The sequence below is a fragment of the Heptranchias perlo genome, chromosome 27 (assembly GCF_035084215.1).
Source record: "Heptranchias perlo isolate sHepPer1 chromosome 27, sHepPer1.hap1, whole genome shotgun sequence".
Taxonomy (NCBI): Eukaryota; Metazoa; Chordata; class Chondrichthyes; order Hexanchiformes; family Hexanchidae; genus Heptranchias; species Heptranchias perlo.
In genome coordinates, this window is record NC_090351.1 from 4,809,687 (window position 1) to 4,826,857 (window position 17,171).

The 17,171-nt window shown below is 46.9% G+C and overlaps 1 protein-coding gene across 2 annotated transcripts in view; it reads right to left on the minus strand.

Annotated features, from left to right (window-relative positions):
• Window positions 1-618: 618 nt before the first annotated feature.
• Window positions 619-17,171, minus strand: part of LOC137344353 (transcription factor ETV7-like) — an 83,579-nt gene continuing 67,026 nt past the window's right edge. For both annotated transcript variants that reach the window (XM_068007237.1, XM_068007236.1), the window contains exons 5-9: window positions 14,437-14,622; window positions 6,745-6,972; window positions 3,979-4,121; window positions 3,167-3,267; window positions 619-1,025 (exon numbers count right to left, since the gene is read on the minus strand). In XM_068007237.1, the coding sequence (XP_067863338.1) occupies window positions 911-1,025; window positions 3,167-3,267; window positions 3,979-4,121; window positions 6,745-6,972; window positions 14,437-14,622 (773 nt within the window). In that variant the 3' untranslated portion in view covers window positions 619-910. The remainder of the gene's footprint in view (window positions 1,026-3,166; window positions 3,268-3,978; window positions 4,122-6,744; window positions 6,973-14,436; window positions 14,623-17,171) is intronic.

A 17,171-nucleotide genomic window follows, 5' to 3' on the forward strand; every position in this document is an offset into this window, starting at 1 on the left:
TCAGTCAAAGCCTTCATTACTCTGGGTCTGCTCTCAGTCCAAGCCTTTGTTACTCTGAGTCTGCTCTCAGTCCAAGTCTGTGTTACTCTGGGTCTGCTCTCAATCTAAGTCTGCGTTACTCTGGGAACTGCTCCAACGATCCATTTTGTCAGGAGCCCACCGCCAGGTGCCCAAAGCTCCCGCCTGTTTCAGGTGATACATGACATAGAATTACATAGAAGTTACAGCACAGAAACAGGCCAACATGGCCTTAGCCCCCCGCCCCCCACCCGTAACTTACCATCATGGGACTCCCACCCTCCGCGATCACGACCCTGCCCACCCCCCCCGTAACTCATCTTGCTGGTGGCCGCTGTGGCCCGATCTTGAGGCCTCAATCGACGAGCTGCACCTGGACGTCTGCTCGACTCCCCGCATCTTGCCGGCCAAATTTAAATGAGACCTCAAAATTTCGAGAGGCCTCTTCACTGTCGGAACGGGTGACTTACCAGTGAACTCCACAGTCGATCACCCGAGAGTCAAAATGGACCCCACCGATTCTTAATAAAAAATACCCAGATCCAATATTCTGGACTGTCGCTTTAAGAGAGATGGACAAACACAAGGGAGTCTGCCAGGAACAGGACGGGCACAAAGTATTAAGAATTTATTCACCATTTCCCTACAGAATTTACACAGCAAGCTTCTCAGTGTATTTTACAGTTTTCCAGTACATACATCAAATGTAGTGCTAATAGCAACAAACCAAAATCACAATCCCACAAAAGGCAGGGAAAACTTCACATTGGTACCATTTGGAGAAAAAAGAGTTTGTTTTGGGCTGGTTCAGCCACGAATGACAGGAGTCAGTCCCCAGTGACAGGAGCTGTTCAGGCTCAGGATTAAGGTTAATGCTCTTTGTACTTCACTGTCACGGTGACAGTTCAAATGTGTCCTCTTTGAAATCTGCTCCGTCCTGCTCCTCTGATTCCAGCTGCTCCAACTTGTCCGGCTTGTGGCTGATTTCCCCCGGGGTCTTCAGGAACCTGTTTAAAGATACAGCAGCCAAATCTGGTTACAGAGATTTAAAAGGGCAACTACATCTACAATAAGAGGGAGACATGAGCTACGAGGCAGTGACACCATTAAAGGGAAGGAGGTCCACTGTGAGGGCAGCACATTCAACCCCAGATGGCTCAAGAACATTGTAAAGTTCACAATCAGAAAATGCTATCCAGCAACATCAATCCTGCTCCTTCCATAGCCCATATTCACTCTCCCCTATCATAGACTATATCCCACCCATTTAATCTCCCCCCACAGCCCATGTATACTCTCCCCTATCATGGACTCTACCCACCCATTTAATCTCCCCCCACAGCCCTTGTATACTCTCCCCTATCATGGACTCTACCCACCCATTTAATCTCCCCCCACAGCCCATGTACACTCTCCCCTATCATGGACCCTATCCACCCATTTAATCTCCCCCCACAGCCCATATTCACTCTCCCCTATCATGGACTCTATCCCACCCATTCAATCGCCCCCCACAGCCCATGTACACTCTCCCCATCACGGATTCTATTGAGAGAGGTACGTTTGTCTCCCTGAATAAATGGCACTGTGTTTGCCGTAAGAGACTTTCATTAATTGGTAAGATCCCTTTGGGGTTGTAAACAGAATTTGTCACTTTTACCCCAAACATCACATTCCAGGTAGCCTCAGACCTATTGTACTGAAAACAATCCTCGGGCCACACATGATCGCAAATCCCAGAGTCGCAAATGGCTGGTGACATCCCAGAATCTCCAGGACAGATTTTTCAAAGACACCACTATTGTGACTTCCTACGGGGACATAGTACTGCAACATTGAGAAGGAAGTTCCTTACAAGCAGCCGATCAAAGCTCCACTGTTCCACTGCTCACTTTGTTCCTTTGAGTCTTGGGCAGTTCCTCGGTTTCAGTATTAAGTCAGGGCCCAGTGATCTATCTGCTGACTTAGGGGTGGGGGGTTATGTGAACCGACCAGCCAGATACTGAGCCGTACAGATCAAGAAGGCCTCAATTCAATCTCCGGTTTAGGATGAGATCAGTGATCTCAGCACCATTGGCCCAGGGAGTATTGGGTCCCTGTACCTTATCAGTTTCGAGTACCCCTTGCTGGGAGTAGACACTACCCCTGTGTCTGTTTTCATTTAATGGCCACTCGAAGATATTTCGATTTTAGAATCATAGAATCATAGAAAGGTTACAGCACGGAAGGAGGCCATTCGACCCATCGAGTCCGCGCCGGCTCTATGCAAGAGCAATCCAGCTGGTCCCACTCCCCCGCCCTATCCCCGTCGCTCTGCAATTTTTTTTCTTTCAAGTACTTATCCAGTTCCCTTTTGAAGGTCATGATTGAATCTGCCTCCACCACCCCCTCAGGCAGTGCATTCCAGATCACAACCACTCGGTATATAAAAGTTTTTCCTCATGTCATCTTTGGTTCTTTTGCCAATCACCTCTGGTTCTTGACCCTTCCACCAATGGGAACAGTTTCTCTCTATCTACTCTGTCTAGACCCTTCATGATTTTGAATACCTCTATCAAATCTCCTCTCAACCTTCTCTGTTCCAAGGAGAACAACCCCAGCTTCTCCAGTCTATTCACGTAACTAAAGTCCCTCATCCCTAGAATCATTCGAGTAAATCTCCTCTGCACCCTCTCTAAGGTCTTCACATCTTTTCTAAAGTGCAGTGCCCAGAACTGGACACAATACTCCAGCTGTGGCCGAACCAGTGTATTATAAAGGTTCATCATGACTTCTTTACTTTCGTACTCTATGCCTAGATTTATCTCTTTCCTAATACTGTTTGAAGATTACTACTCACCATGTGGTACCATAGCAACTGCTGGCGTACTGGGGGAGCGAGGCACAACTGAGCTTAGACAACCCTTTCCATTAGAAGGAGGGCTAAAAAAGGACGTGTTAGGAACTGGCCTTCCTCCCCAGTCTCCGCTGTCCTGCGTACCTATGGTTTGATAGTTTAGTCCGTTGATGTCAATACGCTAACATGGAGTCCATCATGTGAGAGGGATTTGGCAGTGGTGACCGTCACCGCAACCGTCACCACAACCGTGACCGTGACCATGGCTGCTTTGCGAAGACAGCGGGAGAGAGGTGACGCAGCCCCACTCACCTGAAGAGCAGCTTCTGTCCCGTTTCTTTTTTGATGATATTCAGTTTGTAGTAGTGCCGTAGAGCCCTTGACATCTTCTCGTAAGTCATGTTCGCTCGGTTCTGTGTGGAATCAAAAGAAAATCTTTCTCAAAAAGGGAAACAGTGGCTCGTGCTCTCCCCGAGTCACACACTCGCCCCAGGTGACTGGCACCGATACCTCAGAGACACATCTCACATCAGCATCTCCAGGTGACTGGCACCGATACCTCAGAGACACATCTCACATCAGCATCTCCAGGTGACCGGCAGCGATACCTCAGAGACACATCTCACATCAGCATCTCCAGGTGAAGTTGTCATTACAGTGCAGAGTGGCCAGTTTTGTGTATAATCTTTAGGCACAGTAGGAGTTGGGCTGAGAATGGCTAAACCCATTCCCCGAGCAGAATGACTTATTTGCATATGAAGAAGGAACATAGGAACAGGAGTAGGCCAATCAGCCCCTCGAGCCTGTTCCGCCATTCAATTAGATCATGGCTGATCTGTATCTTAGCTTCATTTACCCGCCTTGGTTCCATATCCCTTATTCCCTTACCTCAGCTAACAAAAATCTATCAATCTCAGTTTTGAAATTTTCAATTGACCCCCAGTCTCAACAGCTAGGGGAAGGCATTTTCTGAAGAGGCTCGTGGGATAGAAGGTGCAGCAGGTGAGGTTTATCAATGAAGAATTGTCATTAAAATTAAAATCGGGTTGAATGTTTCTTTGAGGAGAGCACAATCCTTGGAGAGATGGGATTCTTCCCCCGGAAACTTCCTTAAATCGGCTCACCTTGTGATTCCCCCAGAGTCTCGCCAGTCCGTTGGGATCCACCACACGAAAGATCTTCAATTCCTTATCCTCCCACCTGATGTACGGCTCGTATCGACTGTCAGAGAGTAGCTGATAAACATAATCCCAGAGCAGCCTACAGTCTGCACAAGAATCATTCTCATTAGGAATTGCCACCAGCTACAGACAATCCGTCCTACAGTCTCCCTCCACCCTGCAGTCCAGTGTGTTGACATCAAACTCATTGCTCCATTTACTACTCTAGCTCGTGCTGCTCCAGGACCTGAAAACAGGAATTCCTCACCTCCTTCAGCCTTCCCTACAGCTCGAAAACCCAAGCATCACTTCATCACTTCCTGAATTATCTCGTCTCCTTTATTCTTCATTTCTCGCACTGTGGTCCTTACACCTTCACTAAGGTTTCTCAATTTTATAAAGGTCCGAGTAAAAGCAATTGTAAACAATTTTACAACACCAAGTTATAGTCCAGCAATTTTATTTTAAATTCACAAGCTTTCGGAGATTTTCTCCTTCCTCAGGCAAATGTTTCTCGAAACATTTGCCTGAGGAAGGAGAAAATCTCCGAAAGCTTGTGAATTTAAAATAAAATTGCTGGACTATAACTTGGTGTTGTAAAATTGTTTACAATTGTCAACCCCAGTCCATCACCGGCATCTCCACATCACGAGTAAAAGCAGACAGAGATCACACCGGCATCTCACACACACCAGTACATTCTGTCACACACACAGATAGTGTGAGTTCACACCAGTACATTCTGTCACACACACAGATAGTGTGAGTTCACACCAGTACATTCTGTCACACACACAGGTAGTGTGAGTTCACACCAGTACATTCTGTCACACACACAGATAGTGTGAGTTCACATTAGTACATTCTGTCACACACACAGATAGTGTGAGTTCACACCAGTACATTCTGTCACAGTAGTGTGGGCTCACATGGTACAAGAAGAGTCAGAAAGAGAGGGAGACACAGAACACAAATTCAAATAAGGGTGAGAGATATAGAGAGGGCCTGCACTAAGTCTGGCTAGCTTTCCCCTACCTCACCCAGGGACACTGAAAGAAAGAAAGAACTTGCATTTATATAGCGCCATTTTTGACCTCAGGACATCCCAAAGTGTTTTAGAGCCAATTAAGAACTTTTTGAAGTGTAGTCACTGTTGTAATGTAGGAAATGCAGCAGCCAATTTGCACACAGCAAGATCCCACAAACAGCAATGAGATAGATAACCAATTAAACTGTTTTATTGATGTTGGTTGAGGGATAAATATTTGCCAGGATACTGGGAGAACACCCCCGCCCTTCTTCGAATTGTGCAATGGGATCTTTTACGTCCACCTGAGAGGGCAGACAGAGCCTCAGTTTAACATTTCATCTGAAAGACGGCACCTCCAACAGTGCAGCACTCCCTCAGTACTGGCACTGGAGTGTCAGCCTGGATTATGGGCTCAAGGATATAGACACTCTGGTGGCATGGGCGGACAGGTGGCAGATGAAGTTTAACACGTAAAAATGCAAGGTGATGTATTTCGGTAGGAAAAATGAGGAGAGGCAATATAAACTAGAGGGCACAATTCTAAAAGGGGTGGAGGAACAGAGGGATCTGGGGGTGTTTGTGCACAAATCATTGAAGGTGGCAGGGCAGGTTGAGAAAGCGGTTAAAAAAACATACGAGGTCCTGGGCTTTATAAATAGAGGCATAGAGCAAGGAAGTCATGATGAACCTTTATAAAACACTGGTTTGGCCACAAATGGAGGATTGTGTCCAGTTCTGGGCACCGCACTTTAGGAAGGATATGAAGGCCTTAGAGAAGGTGCAGAGGAGATTTACTAGAATTATTCCAGGGATGAGGCTCTTAAATTATGTGGATAGACTGGAGAAGCTGGGATTGTTCTCCTTGGAACAGAGAAGGTTGAGAGGAGATTTGATAGAGGTATTCAAAATCATGAAGGGTCTAGACAGAGTAGATAGAGAGAAACTGTTCCCATTCATGGAAGGGTCAAGAACCAGAGGGCACAGATTTAAGGTGATTGGCAAAAGAATCAAAGGTGACACGAGGAAAAACTTTTTTACGCAGCGAGTGGTTATGATCTGGAATGCACTGCATGAGGGGATGGTGGAGGCAGATTCAATCATGGCTTTCAAAAGGGAACTGGATAAGCACTTGAAACAAAAAAAATGTGCAGGGCCACAGTGGGATGAGCTGGATTGCTCATGCATAGAGCTGGTCCAGACTCAATAGGCCATATGATTGCCTTCTGTGCTATACCCTTCTATGATTCTAAATCTCTGAAGTGGGGCTTGAACCCATGAACTCCTGACTCAGAGGCAAGAGTGTTACCCACTGAGCCACTGCTGACAGACAGCTAGGCCCATTTATTATAACAGCAACTGGCTGAACAGGGAGCTCAATTGCATTATATGAGTGGGTCTTTTCTGGGTGGCAGACACGACTTGTCTGACCTGAGGAACGCTGAGGCCAATTGCAGACACTGACTGAGATCAGCTAATAGTGCAGAGTGGGGATTGAACCTGGGACTTTCCTGGTCTCCACGGCTTGGTATTGGGTCGTGCTTTTACCATTAGGGAGACAAACCCTACTCTCATGTAAACAGGATAAGATAAATTAGCAGAAGCATGTCGGAGAATATTAATGCCATTCGGCTAATCTTGCGGATATTAAGCTACCCCTCATGTGACCTTCAGAAGCCCCAACTCATTGTTCGAGCCCTCACCTGCTATTTTCCCATTGGCCGGAGCTTGCCGTGCAGAAGATAGCGAGCATGTCACATGACTCCTCTTGACCTCCGACTTGCTGGAGAGGTTTAAAGGTTCCTCCCAATGGCCATTTCTGCGCAGCTCAGTGTTGTTCAGTTTGCTGAGGGAGACCCGCACTGGGGTGTACATCTCACTGAGGGGGTTCTGACACTGCATAATGTTCACAATTCGAGGCACTGTCCGATCTAGGAGGAAAAGGACACTTCAAATGATACCTCATTAAAAGGGGTGAGGAGACAGCATTACAGCCACACTCCTCACAGATGGCGGTTTTGAAAAATTGTACGTCATCTAGTTCTGCTAAACCTTTATAAATCGCTGGTTAGGCCCCATCTGGAGTATTGTGTCCAATTCTGGGCACCACACTTTAGGAAGGATGTCAGAGCCTAGGAGAGGGTGCAGAGGAGATTCACTGGAATGGTGCCAGGGATGAGGGATTTCAGTTATGTGGAGAGACTGGAAAAGCTGGGATTGTTCTCCTTTGAGCAGAGAAGGTTAAGGGGAGATTTAAAAGAAGTGTTCAAAATTCTGAGGCGTTTTGATAGAGTCAATAAGGAGAAACTGTTTCCACTGGCTGGTAACCAGAGGAATAGATATAAAGTAATTGGCAAAAGAACCAGAGGGGAGACGAGGAGAAATTTTTTATGCAACGAGTAGTTATGATCTGGAATGCACTGCTTGAAAGGATGGTGGAAGCAGATTCAATAATAACTTTCAAAAGGGAATTGGATAAATTCTTGAAGGGGAAAAATTTGAAAGGCTATGCGGAAAGAGCAGGGGAGTTGGCACAGGTACGATGGGGCAAATGGCCTCCTTCTGTGCTGTATGATTCTATGATTCCAGTTGTACTCCCTTCCCCTCTTTATCTCCTAGATCCAACTCTATACTCCAGATGGTGGTGACGAGAGTGGTGGTGCATGGCTGGAGACTTTTCTTCTCACCTCACATCACTCGTGTTCAATGCTGTGCCTTGTGACTCGGCAGTGATCTCACTGTCTGAACAAGCCAGATTATGAACATCAGCGGAGCTGGGATTTAAGCCCATAACTCCAGTCCAGTGTCTGCACGGGCACTCACTAACTGAACCAGTAACACGTGGAAACAAAGTGGACATTTAAAGATGGGAGCTTTGATATTAACACCCTTTTTAAAGAGAGAAGTGAACCATCATTGAAACATATAAGATTCTGAGAGGGCTTGACAAGGTAGATGCTGAGAGGGCTGGAGAGTCCAGAACTGGGGACCATAGTCTCAGGATAAGGGGTCGGCCATTTAATACTGAGATGAGGACGAATTTCTTTACTCATAGGGTTATGAATTTTTGGAATTCTCTACCATCATCGATAGATTTTTGGACTCTAGGAGAATTAAGGGATATGGGGATCAGGCGGGAAAGTGGAGTTGAGGTTGAAGATCAGCCATGATCTGGTTGAATGGGAGAGCAGGCTCGAGGGGCCATATGGCCTACTCCTGCTCCTATTTCTTATGTTCTTATGTTCTTATCAGGGCCCCTTTCATAGAGGGAACTTGTTCTATATAAATGACCTGGACTTGGGTATCGGGAGTACAATTTCGAAGTTTGCGGATGATCCAAAACTTAATAGTGAGCAGGATAGTAGCAGACTTCAGGAGGGCATAGACAGACTGGTGAAATGGGCAGACACATGGCAGATGCAATTTAATGTGGATAAGTGTGAAGTGATGCACTTTGGAATAAGAACATAAGAAATAGGAGTAGGAGTAGGCCATATAGCCCCTCGAGCCTGCTCCGCCATTCAATCAGATCATGACTGATCTTCGACCTCAACTCCACTTTCCCGCCCAATCCCCATATCCCTTGATTCCCCTAGAGTCCAAAAATCTATCGATCTCAGTCTCGAATATACTCAATGACTCAGCATCCTCAGCCCTCTGGGGTAGAGAATTCCAAATATTCACCACCCTCTGCGTGAAGAAATTCCTCCTTATCTCAGTCTTAAATGGCCGACCCTTTATCCTGCAACTGTGCCCTCTAGTTCTACATTCTCTAGCCAGGGGAAACAACCTCTCAGCATCTACCCTGAAAGCCCCCTCATAATCTTACATGTTTCAATGAGATCACCTCTCATTCTTCTAAACTCCAGAGAGTATAGGCCCATTCTACTCAACCTCTCCTCATAGGACAACTCTCTCATCCCAGGAATTAATCTAGTGAACATTCGTTGCACTGCCTCTAAGGCAAGTAAATTCTTCCTTAGATAAGGAGACCAAAACTGTATGTAGTACTCCAGGTGTGGTCTCACCAAAGCCCTGTTCAACTATAGTAAGATTTCTTAACTCTTGTACTCCAACCCCCTTGCAATAAAGGCCATTTGCCTTCCTAATAGCTTGCTGTACCTGCATACCAACTTTTTGTGTTTCTTGTATGATGTACGACATGGGGAGGCAATATAATCTAGGGGGGTGCAAGAGCAGAGGGACCTGGGGGAGCATATTCACAAATCTTTGAAGGTGGAAGGGCAGGTTGATAAGGCTGTTAAGAAAGTGTATGGGATACTTGGCTTTGTAAATAGGGGCATTGAATACAAAAACAAGGAAGTCATGCTAAACCTTTACAAATCACTGGTTAGGCCTCAGCTTGTGTATTGTGTACAATTCTGCCACCACACTTTAGGAAGGATGTCAGGACTTTGGAGACGGTACAAAGGAGGTTTACCAGGGTGATACCAGGGGTGAGATACTTCAGCTACGTGGAGAGATTGGAGAAGCTGGGAGTGTTCTCCTTAGAGCAGAGTAGGTTAAGGGGAGACCTAATAGAGGTATTCAAAATAATGAGGGGTTTTGATAGAGCAATTAGGGTGAAACTATTTCCTCTGGCAAGTGGGTCAGTAACCAGAGGTCATAGATTAAAAATAATTCACAAAATAACTAGAGTTGAAATGAGGGAATTTTTTTTACACGGTGGGCTGGTAAGATCTGGAATGCACTGCCTGAAAGAATGGTGGGAGCAGGTTCCAAAGGCACTTTCAAAGGCAATTGGACATGTACTTGAAGAGGACTAATTTGCAGGGTTATAGGGAGAAAACAGGGGCGTAGGACTAAATTGGACAGCTTTCAAACTGCCAGCACATGCAAATCGGGCCGAATGGTCTCATTCTGTGCTGTAAGATTCCATGAATCTATTTAACAACTTCACCATCGGGACTCCTTTTATAGAGGCTCACCATCAGGACCCCTTTTATATAGTCTCACCATCAGGACCCCTTTTGTAGAGTCTCACCATCGGGACCCCTTTTATAGAGTCTCACCATCGGGACCCCTTTTGTAGAGTCTCACCATCGGGACCCCTTTTGTAGAGTCGCAGCATCGGGACCCCTTTTATAGAGTCTCACCATCGGGACCCCTTTTATAGAGTCTCACAATGAGGACCCCTTTTATAGAGTCTCACCATCGGGACCCCTTTTATAGAGTCTCACCATCGGGACCCCTTTTATAGAGTCTCACCATCGGGACCCCTTTTATAGAGTCTCACCATCGGGACCCCTTTTATAGAGTCTCACCATCGGGACCCCTTTTATAGAGTCTCACCATCGGGACCCCTTTTATAGAGTCTCACCATCTGGACCCCTTTTATAGAGTCTCATCATCGGGACCCCTTTTATAGAGTCTCATCATCGGGACCCCTTTTATAGAGTCTCACCATCGGGACCCCTTTTATATAGTCTCACCATCGGGACCCCTTTTATAGAGGCTCACCATCGGGACCCCTTTTATAGAGTCTCAACATCGGGACCCCTTTTATAGAGTCTCACCATTGGGACCCCATTTATAGAGTCTCACCATCGGGACCCCTTTTATAGAGTCTCACCATCGGGACCCCTTTTATAGAGTCTCACCATCGGGACCCCTTTTATAGAGTCTCACCATCGGGACCCCTTTTATAGAGTCTCACCATCGGGACCCCTTTTATGGAGTCTCACCATCGGGACCCCTTTTATATAGTCTCACCATCGGGACCCCTTTTATAGAGGCTCACCATCGGGACCCCTTTTATAGAGTCTCAACATCGGGACCCCTTTTATAGAGTCTCACCATCGGGACCCCTTTTATAGAGTCTCACCATCGGGACCCCTTTTGTAGAGTCTAACCATTGGGACCCCTTTTGTAGAGTCTCACCATCGGGACCCCATTTATAGAGTCTCACCATCGGGACCCCTCTTATAGAGGCTCACCATCGGGACCCCTTTTATAGAGTCTCACCATAGGGACCCCTTTTGTAGAGACTCACCATCGGGACCCCTTTTGTAGAGTCTCCTCATCGGGACCCCTTTTATAGACTCTCACCATCGGGACCCCTTTTGTAGAGACTCACCATCGGGACCCCTTTTGTAGAGTCTCCTCATCGGGACCCCTTTTATAGACTCTCACCATCGGGACCCCTTTTATAGAGTCTCAGCATCGGGACCCCTTTTATAGAGTCTCCTCATCGGGACCCCTTTTATAGAGGCTCACCATCGGGACCCCTTTTATAGAGTCACACCATCGGGACCCCTTTTATAGAGTCTCACCTTCGGGACCCCTTTTATAGAGTCTCACCATCGGGACCCCTTTTATAGAGACTCCTCATCGGGACCCCTTTAATAGAGTCTCACCATCGGGACCCCTTTTATCGAGTCTCCTCATCGGGACCCCTTTTATAGAGTCTCACCATCAGGACCCCTTTTATTGAGTCTCACCATCGGGACCCCTTTTATAGAGTCTCACCATCGGGACCCCTTTTGTAGAGTCTCACCATCGGGACCCCTTTTGTAGAGTCTCACCATCGGGACCCCATTTATAGAGTCTCACCATCGGGACCCCTTTTATCGAGGCTCACCATCGGGACCCCTTTTATAGAGTCTCACCATCGGGACCCCTTTTGTAGATTCTCACCATCGGGACCTCTTTTGTAGAGTCTCCTCATCGGGACCCCTTTTATAGACTCTCACCATCGGGACACCTTTTATAGAGGCTCACCATCGGGACCCCTTTTATAGAGTCTCACCATCGGGACCCCTTTTATAGACTCTCACCATCGGGACCCCTTTTATAGAGGCTCACCATCGGGACCCCTTTTATAGAGTCACACCATCGGGACCCCTTTTGTAGAGTCTCACCATCGGGACCCCTTTTGTAGAGTCTCACCATCGGGACCCCTTTTATAGAGTCTCACCATCGGGACCCCTTTTATAGAGTCTCACCATCGGGACCCCTTTTATAGAGTCTCACCATCGGGACCCCTTTTATAGAGTCTCACCATCGGGACCCCTTTTATAGAGTCTCACCATCGGGACCCCTTTTGTAGAGTCTCACCATCGGGACCCCTTTTGTAGAGTCTCACCATCGGGACCCCTTTTATAGAGTCTCACCATCGGGACCCCTTTTATGGAGTCTCACCATCGGGACCCCTTTTATAGAGGCTCACCATCGGGACCCTTTAATAGAGTCTCCTCATCGGGACCCCTTTTATAGACTCTCACCATCGGGACCCCTTTTCTAGACTCTCACCATCGGGACCCCTTTTATAGAGGCTCACCATCGGGACCCCTTTTATAGAGTCTCCTCATCGGGACCCCTTTTATAGAGGCTCACCATCGGGACCCCTTTTATAGAGTCACACCATCGGGACCCCTTTTATAGAGTCTCACCTTCGGGACCCCTTTTATAGAGTCTCACCATCGGGACCCCTTTTATAGAGAATCCTCATCGGGACCCCTCTCATCGAGTCTCACCATCGGGACCCCTTTTATCGAGTCTCCTCATCGGGACCCCTTTAATAGAGTCTCACCATCGGGACCCCTTTTATTGAGTCTCACCATCGGGACCCCTTTTATAGAGTCTCACCATCGGGACCCCTTTTATAGAGTCTCACCATCGGGACCCCTTTTGTGGAGTCTCACCATCGGGACCCCTTTTATAGAGTCTCACCATCGGGACCCCTTTTATAGAGTCTCACCATCGGGACCCCTTTTGTCGAGTCTCACCATCGGGACCCCTTTTATAGAGTCTCACCATCGGGACCCCTTTTATAGAGTCTCACCATCGGGACCCCTTTTATAGAGTCTCACCAACAGGACCACTTTTATACTCACCATCGGGACCCCTTTTGCAGCGTCTCACCATTGGGACCCCTTTTATAGAGTCTCACCATCAGGACCCCTTTTATAGAGTCTCACCATCAGGACCCCATTTATAGAGTCTCACCATCGGGACCCCTTTTATGGAGTCTCACCATCGGGACCCCTTTTATAGAGTCTCACCATCGGGACCCCTTTTATAGAGTCTCACCATCGGGACCCCTTTTATAGAGTCTCACCATCAGGACCCCTTTTATAGAGTCTCACCATTGGGACCCCATTTATAGAGTCTCACCATCGGGACCCCTTTTGTAGAGTCTCACCATCGGGACCCCTTTTATAGAGTCTCACCATCGGGACCCCTTTTATAGAGTCTCATCCTCGGTACCCCTTTTATAGAGTCTCACCATCAGGACCCCTTTTATAGAGTCTCACCATCGGGACCCCTTTTATAGAGTCTCATCCTCGGGAACCCTTTTGTAGAGTCTCACCATCGGGACCCCTTTTATAGAGTTGCACCATCGGGACCACTTTTGTAGAGTCTCACCATCAGGACCCCTTTTATCGAGTCTCATCCTCGGGTCCCCCTTTAACGAGGGAACTTCACCATCAGGACCGTTTTTATAGAATCTCACCCTCAGGTCCCCTTTTATAGGGAGTGTCTGAGGTGGTTTCGTCATTGAAGGTGCGTCAGGGTGGGACTTCCACTCCCCCGTCCTGGCCCCTCCTGCCCCCAACCTATATTTCTTGGTTGGAGCAACTATCCCTGTGCAGGGTGGGCTCCCACTGGGATCACTCCCATCAAGGGGGATTCCGCTTTTGTCAGAATAGGAAGATGCAGCGATAAAGTGGGAGAATATTTAAAGGGGGGAGGAACAGCCTTGAAGATCTGCGAGGAACTTTAATGTTTGGCCTCAGACCAAACCATGGCCTAATAAAGGAAAGGTTTAGGGGCCAGAGGAGAGGAGAGAGAGAGAGAGAGAGGTGACCAGTACTGGGGCTTCTCCTTCCAAAGGGGCTTCAGCAGCCCTGCTGCAGTTGTCCCAAGGTGTTCTGCTAATCTGCTCCTGGTGGTGCCTGGGGTTGGCAGGTATCCTGGGGCCTAGCTCTCTGCAGTGAGGGCAGGATGGGAGTTGAGATTAGTGCTGGTACGGATAGGGATGTGGCAGTAGGCCTCATCGCCTGAATTGCCTTGATTTTCAGCTGCAATATCGCCAGACTTAAAGCAGAAGCCTCACTCTCAGGACCAGAGGAAGAGAAACAGAGTGATGATGTCGGCCTGGGAGAGGCTGCCTCTTTTAAAGGGATGAGAGATGACGGAGGATGGAAGAGCTCTTCAGCTTGCAGCCAGAATGGGCAACAAGAAGTCTCAGATCAGGTAACCCCTGGACTGGATCCAATTCTAAATTCCCCTCCTCTGATAATGTTCCTCAGCTCTACCTGCAAACTGAACGTAGCTTTAGTAATGTGATGATTGCAGTAACTCCAAATTTTGGTACAGTGAGGGGTTCGGTAGTTCATGGTTACCAGGCGTTTGTGCCCTTTAAGACATACCTGAGTGGAACTGGAGTCTCTGAAATGGCCCCATATTGGTCTTTTCTCTTCCATCCACGAAGAGGTTATTCCTGACTCCAACTGGTTGCTGTGGAGGCTGAACTGGTGAGGTGTTGCTCTGGGACGCAGCAGGGCTGCTGGGCACATATCGAGACGATGGGGTCATTGGTGTCAGTTCTTGGATACCTAAAAAAGCCAATTCCAAGAGGCTGCTGCTGTCAGTGAATGGGACAGCTTTACAAATACAATAAACTCTAGAAAGCAAATGGGTCTCGGTTCCAAGATTTTACTCCGCTATCATTGGTAATGATCATTTTAATGAAGCTTAACCCAATGAATGAACAGTAATTTCAAACTGTTAGGAAGGCTTAATATATGCAGTAGGGATCAGTGAACCAAACCAGGACAGAATAAGCTCACATATTCCAGCTCAAAGAGGCCAAGGCAAGAGATATGTTAAATTGCCAGAGTAAGGAATTGAATCAGACAGTATAAATGGTCCCTATCTAATGCCATCATGAGCACCATCACCACCAGGACTGCAGTGGTTCAAGGAGAAAGCCCATTGACACCTTCTCAGGGCAACAAGGGAGAGGCAATAAATGCCGGCCTTGCCAATGAGTCCACAGTGAAAGAATAAATATTTTTTAAAATTATAAACACATTCTTAATAAGTGAATCTATGATATTATTACACATTGTGTGCAGGGGAAACCTTCCCCCATGGTGAGAAGGTGGGTAGCTGGGACTGATCAATGATAAAGGAATGGGCTTGTTTGGGCCTAATAGCCTTTTAACCCAATTCTACATATGCCAGATGGTGTCCTGTTTGAACCTGAGCAGAGTTCAAATCCCATATCCTATCTATCAGCAAGACTGCTTATTTCCATCTCCGAAACATTGCTCCCTCCACCCCTACCTCGCCTGCATCATGGGAGAAACCCTCATCCTCACTCTCATTACCTCATGACTCATCTTCTCCAATGCCCTCCTCACTAGCCTCCTGAGTTCCAACCCACTCAAACTCCAACTTGCCCAAAACTCATTGCCGCAGCACTAAATCCCGCTCACCATCACCCCGTCCTCACTGACCACTGGGCTGAATTAAAAACCCTGGTCCTTGTTTCCAAATCCTTCCAAGGCATTGCTCCATCCTAGCTCTGTAACCCTGACCAGTCCTATTCCTCTGCCTGTGCCTTTCAGCTCAAGTCTCCTGTGCAACTGAGGGACTCTGCAGTGTAATAGATCGGAGGTTAGGATTCCATTATCCAAAGTTTAATTAAAGCTTTGAAATATTACCATTATTTAATTTTTACATGTATATTCTGTAATGAATTTTAATTGGCTAGAGCACCTGAATCTCTTTAATATATGTACATAGAATCATAGAATCATAGAAGTTACAACATGGAAACAGGCCCTTCGGCCCAACATGTCCATGTCGCCCAGTTTATACCACTAAGCTAGTCCCAATTGCCTGCACTTGGCCCATATCCCTCTATACCCATCCATCTGAGAGAGAACTCAAAAACAACCAGCAGAACAAATGGGTCGTAAAAGCAGCATTTTTTGGAAGGAATGTACCATTATTCAAGTTTGGAGGGAGATTCTGAATAAAAGTCGTGAATTTAAATATGTTTTTTTTGGCAAAGTGTTCCAAATGCCAGTGTTATTCGATGGACAATCCAAGATTTCTGGAAGGATTATCTCTGCATTTCTCCATACCCGGTGCAGTTTCTCAAAGTTAAGGAAGTGCTGTTTTTTTAACCTCCTTGTCTCGGTCTCTCAGCTAATCCTGGCCATGAAGAAATTAGAAGGCCTGTAGGTTACGGCACTTCAGGTGCTCATCCAAGTACTTTTTAAATGAGTTGAGGGTTTCTGCCTCTACCGCCCTTTCAGGCAGTGAGTTCCAGACCCCCACCACCCTCTGGATGAAAAAAATTCTCCTCAGTTCCTCTCTAATCCTTCTACCAATTACTTTAAATCGAAGCCCCCTGGTCACTGACCCCTCTGCTAAGGGAAATAGGTCCTCCCTATCTACTCTATCTAGTCCAGTCATAATTTTATACACCTCAATCAAATCTCCCCTCAGCCTCCTTTGTTCCAAAGAAAACAACCCCAGCCTATCCAATCTTTTCTCACAGCTAAAATTCTCCAGCCCTGGCAACATCCTCGTAAATCTCCTCTGTACCCTCTCTAGTGCAATCACATCTTTCCTGTAATGTGGTGACCAGAACTGAACGCAGTACTCGAGCTGTGGCCTAACCAATGTTTTATACAGTTCTAGTATATTCTATGCCTCGGCTAATAAAGGAAAGTATCCCGTATGCCTTTTTAACCACCTTATCTACCTGTCCTGCTACCTTCAGGGATCTGTGGACATGCACTCCAAGATCCTTCACTTCCTCTACACCTCTCAGTATCCTCCCATTTATTGTATATTCCCTTGCCTTGTTTGCCATCCCCAAATGCATTACTTCACACTTCTCTGGATTGAATTCCATTTGCCACTTTTCTGCCCACCTGACCAGTCCATTGATATCTTCCTGCAGTTTACAGCTTTCCTCCTCGTTATCAACCACATGGCCAATTTTTGTATCATCTGCAAACTTCTTGATCAAGCCCCCCACATTCAAGTCCAAATCATTAATATGTACCACAAAAAGCAAGGGGCCTAGTACTGAGCCTTGCAGGACCCCACTGGAAACAGCCTTCCAGTCGCAAAAACACCCATC